The sequence below is a fragment of the Bison bison genome, unplaced genomic scaffold (assembly GCF_000754665.1).
Source record: "Bison bison bison isolate TAMUID 2011002044 unplaced genomic scaffold, Bison_UMD1.0 scf7180017864266, whole genome shotgun sequence".
Classification (NCBI taxonomy): Eukaryota; Metazoa; Chordata; class Mammalia; order Artiodactyla; family Bovidae; genus Bison; species Bison bison.
Window position 1 is genome coordinate 2022825 of NW_011494838.1, and position 5000 is coordinate 2027824.

The 5000-nt window shown below is 56.4% G+C and overlaps 1 protein-coding gene across 1 annotated transcript in view; it reads right to left on the reverse strand.

Moving 5' to 3' along the window:
- ADI1 (acireductone dioxygenase 1) overlaps positions 1–5000 on the reverse strand; it is a 21009-nt gene that overhangs the window by 1249 nt on the left and 14760 nt on the right. Inside the window, exons 3-4 of the mRNA XM_010848445.1 lie at positions 3431–3550; positions 816–995 (exon numbers count right to left, since the gene is read on the reverse strand). Of these exons, the coding sequence (XP_010846747.1) occupies positions 816–995; positions 3431–3550 (300 nt within the window). The remainder of the gene's footprint in view (positions 1–815; positions 996–3430; positions 3551–5000) is intronic.

The following is a 5000-nucleotide window of genomic DNA, read 5'->3' on the forward strand; positions in this document are numbered from 1 at the left end:
CGCGGCCCCCTCCCGCAGCACGGTTTGAAACCCACACCCCTGTCCAGCCACGGTGCACGTCCGGGGGTGTGTCCTACAGGGGAACTCTCAGCAGGCCACGATGGCAAACGCGTGAGGTTCTTTCTCCCGGAGCTGTTTACGACAGCAAAGAACTGGAGACAGCTGGCGGACCCATCTCTTGGGGTCACCACTCAACGCAGTAAACCAGAGTGGGTCCCAGTGGCCATCAGGCAGCTGCACCCAGGCTGGGGCTCTCTATATGCCGACAGGAAACAGTCCCAGAGCTCAGCGAGCAGAAAAGAGGGGCGCCACCCCCAGACAGATTCGGCTGGCTCCTGTGCACGACTCACATTCGCCTGCCAAGCGAGCCATCTCTCCAAGAAGACTTTTGAGGACCTGATCATGGCCACCTTCAGGGAGAGATGCTGGGGCCAGGAGTGGGGCGACCTTCCTTCCCTCGCACATCCTCTCCAAGTCCTGAGCTTTAAGCTGAGCACACCCGTGAGTCTCAGGTCAGTCCCAAGCCCACGGAGGGAGCCCCAGACCACCCTTCTCCTGCTTCTGTGACCGTGTCCATGGCTCCAGCACCCAACGGCTGAGGCCCAACGGACATGCTCTCGAATGACGAAGGAGCAGGGACCCCTGGAGGGGCGCCTCCCGTTGGCCTGGGCATGTGCTCCCGTGCGCCCCTGCAGACCCCCGGCCCCCACGAACCCCCGGCCGCTCGCTGAGGCAGCGTCCTCGCCTGGCGCTGCCTGGGCTGAGCGTCCGACAGGCGCGCAGACCACACTGCGGCAGAGGAGCCGCGAGCCCACCTTCTCGTCCAGCGTGAAGCGGTGGTAGATGCCGGCGGGCAGGGTGATCATGTCCCCCTTCTCCATGGAGATCCGGATCCAGCGGTCCTCCTGGTCCCGCACGTCAAAGTACCCGCTGCCGTCCAGGATGTAGCGGATCTCCTCGTCCAGGTGTAAGTGCTCCTCAAAGAACATCTTGATCTGGGGGTGGGGAGGCTCTGTGAGCTGGGGGCCCCCCGGGGTGAGGTGGCCGGAACCACCCCTGCGCCAGCGCGGACCACCTGGCCCGCCCCCAGGAGACGCGAAGGCACGTGGTCACCCCGGCAGGGCAGGAGCACATGTGCGTCTGAGGAAGGTGCTCAGTGAACACCTCCCCCTCATCCCAACCTGGCCTGTGTCTTTCAGGGCTCCATCCTCTAACGTTTCACATAAAAATGCTTGAATGTGCACAAACGTGGAAGCATTCTCTAGTAAACACCCACGCAACCTTCACGTTTCTCTTTAACTGGCCTTCTTAAGATTCCCCACCTCTTGCCTGCTGTCCCAGAGGGTTTCAAAGCTCTCCTCACATCATGCTTCCACCCTTCTGGACAATCCTCAGACGTTTGGAAAATCCCCGCTTCCAGTGAGAACGGCAGCCTCTCGGGCGGGCGAGGCCATGGGGACAGGTCCCTGCCCTGCAGCTGGACACGCACCGACCCGCCACCTGTCTGGGATCTACCCTGAAGACACACCTCCAACAGCACGCAAAGGCGTGCACACGCCGCTCCCTGCTGTGCTGTTTGTCACTGAGGAACGCTGGAGGCGCCCGGAAGGCGGGAGCAGAGCGGGCTGGTAGAGTCAACGGGCACGCGGGCTCCGACAGCAGGGCGCGGTGCAGGCCAGCCAAGGGGAGCCAGGGGCCTTCTGGTAGAGTCTTCATTTTAAACCTGGCTATGGCAGCCCACTCCAGGACTCCTGCCTGGGGAATTCCAAGGCCAGAGCAGCCTGGCGGGCTGCAGTCCGTGGGCTTGCAGAGAGTCGGACGCGACTGTGTGACTCACTTTACATCTTACAGAGTCACAAATAAAACTAAAACAAGCTTGGGGGCCGGGGGAGGGGGGACCTTAAATCTGGAATCAAGCCATATGCTCACAACCACAGGAGGAAGAGAAAACTCACCTAAGTGCTTTTGAACATAGTTCTCTGACTACACCCTCAGTAAGACAGGACCGCAACTCACCTGGAGCTCCACGGACAGGCCTGCTGACCCTAACTGGGTGGATGCAGCCACCACCGGGCACTGTGGTATGTGCGGGAGCAGAGAGACCCAAGCATGGGCCGAGGGAGCCCCGAGGGGCACGAACACCCTGAGCCAGGGAGCACGGAGGGGCTGGGAGCACGGCGGGGACGCGGCAGGACCACAGAGAGGGCCCCCCCGCCCCCCGCTGAGTCTGGACCAATCTGAACATCAAGGTGGATCGCGGCAAGAATGGACACGGGCCCACGAGGAAACCACGAATCCGCACGCGTGTACTGATGGGCATCGATGGAGAGAAGCAGGCCCAATCAGTACAGGAAGATGACGGCACAGGGACAGGGTAACTGACTCAGGCCGGGTCAGCGAGATTCACGCACACGAAGCCCAAGTCTGACTCGGAGCAGAAAGTCACTCTCCACAGACCCTTCCTTAGAGCGGGAAGAGGTGTCCGGTCCCAACACGGAACCCTGGCGGGCACCAGTTCAGCCAAGCTTTGCATCATGGGCACTGGGACCCCCACCCCACCCCAGGCACAAGCCTCCAGGCGGGGTGCCCTGAGCAGACGCGGCACCCCTTCCGCAGGATTCCTGCCCAAAACGTGTTAACCTAAGACAACCGTGAGATAATCAGATAGTAAAGAAGTATGTGTTACGAGAACAAAAGATAAGCTGGTATTAGGGGCAGGGTTTTATTTCAGGAGAGAAGCCGTTCGAGAAGGTGGTAATGACACGGAGACAAGGGTTTGATCCCTGAGTCGGGAAGATCCCCTGGAGAAGGAAATGGTAATCCACTCCAGTATTCTTGTCTGGGAAGTCCCATGGACAGAGGAGCCTGGTGGGCTACAGTCCATAGGGTCACAAGAGTCGGACACGCGACTTACCGCCTAAACAAACAAACAAACCCCACGGCTTCATTGGTTAATCTGCCAAACATTTAAGAAAAAAGTAAACCCATTCTAGACATACTCTTCCAAAAAACGGAAACGGACGGAATACTTTTCAGCTTATTCTAAGGCCAGCATGCCTCTCATATAAACCAAAATGAAAGACATTTAAAAAGAAGGAAAGGCTTGCATTTATTACTGTGTGTGTGTGTTAGTTGCTAAGTCATGTCCAACTCTTTGCAACCCCATAGACTGCAGCCCATCAGGCCCTCCGTCCATGGGATTCTCCAGGCAAGAACATTGGAATGGGTTGCCATTTCCTTCTCTGAAAGTAACTATAGAAAGAAAGGAAGTGAAGTCGCTCAGTCGTGTCCGACTCTTTGCAACCCCAGGTGCCTCCATCCATGGAATTTCCAGGCAAGAGTACTGGAGTGGGGTGCCATTGCCTTCTCCCACATTTATTAATAGTGAATAATTAATAATCCCCTTTTCCAATAACACAGAGCCCCTTACCTTTTCCTCGTAATTCGGTAGTTTGTCTTTGCATATGGTTATGATGTCCATCCAGGAGTAGTTTCTCTCTTTTCGGATCTTCTCTAATTCTGGATCGTTCTCATATTTGTCTGCATCCAGCTAAAAGAGTTTAAACAAGCAACAAACAGGAGGTCACGTGAACACACCGAAACAGTCTCTTTCTGGATCTCCAATATGATTATACTCTGAATTTATTACCTAGTCCTGTGTCCGCATTCTGGATCTCCAGTATAATTATATCCCACATATACTGCACTAATATCATTCGGTCCTTTGTCAATCCTAAAGTCACCTTTCTTCCCCTCCTTTCCCTATTTCTTGGCATGTTTCCCTAAAGGCTAAAAGCAGTGCAGTTGCGTCGAATTTCCGCCTCCCTTCTCTCCAACAGCGCTTCCAGGGAGATTCTATTGAAACTTCACGCTTCCAGTCCCACCACCAGGAGTCGGGGAAGCTCTGATCGCCTCACGCCTGTAACAGGCGCCTCCCCCGCACCACCGCGTCCTGTTCCTCTGCCTCCTGTCCACTCTGCAAGTCTGCCTGACCTTTGTCTCTATGGCAACTCTATGGTTACTTTGTTTCCCCGAGCCAAAACACCTGAGGCCCTCTGAGCCCACAAATAAAACCCAAGTTCCTCAGGCAGACAAGAGGCTTTCTACCCCCTGGCCTCAGCTGCCTTTTCTTTCTTTAAAATTTTACTGATGCCTTTCTGGCTGTGCTCGGTCTTCACTGCTGAGTGCAGGCTTCGTGGAGCTGCAGCTCCCCGACTACAGAGCTCCGGCTCGACAGTTGTGGCAGCCTTGCCCCAGACACGTGAGCGCTTCCCAACCAGCCTGTCTCCTGTGTCAGCAGGCAGCCTCTACCACTGAGCCACCAAGGAAGCCAGAGACATGAATTTCTCAATGACCACTCCCCAGGTGAGCAGACCCCCACAGTGCACCTTCACATCCAGGTGAGAGCTTCCCACTCCCTACGGCGTCACTGAGACACAACAGGTGAACATGCCCAGCTATGGTCCTGCTCCAGATCAAGTCATTATAAAGTACAAAAAGGCCCAGGGCACTGGAAGCAGAGCAAACAAGTCTAAGGGCGACTCCCTGGAAAAGACCCTGATGCTGGGGAAGACTGAAGGCGGCAGGAAAAGGGGACGACAGAGGATGAGATGGTTGGATGGCATCACCGACTCGATGGCCGTAAGTCTGGGTAAACTCCGGGAATTGGTGATGGGCAGGGAGGCCTGGCCTGCTGCAGTCCATGGGGTCGCAGGGTCGGGCACGACTGAGCAACTCAACAACTTTAATTCTGACAGTCCTGGGTCTTCCCATCCACAGGAGAACCAGGAGCCAGGAGGAGTCCGACTCGACCTGGCGGAGGAGCTGAAAACACAGCCTTACTTTATCCCCGGACACTTTCAGAGCTTGGCCAGTGTCCACTCCTGCTCCAAAACTGTCCCGTGGACAGCGAGACCGAAGGTCAGGAGTCTGAACAGACGGCGCCTCCTGTCGACCCGCCCCTCCCCCCCACCAGGGAGACGCACGGGGACACTTCAGGG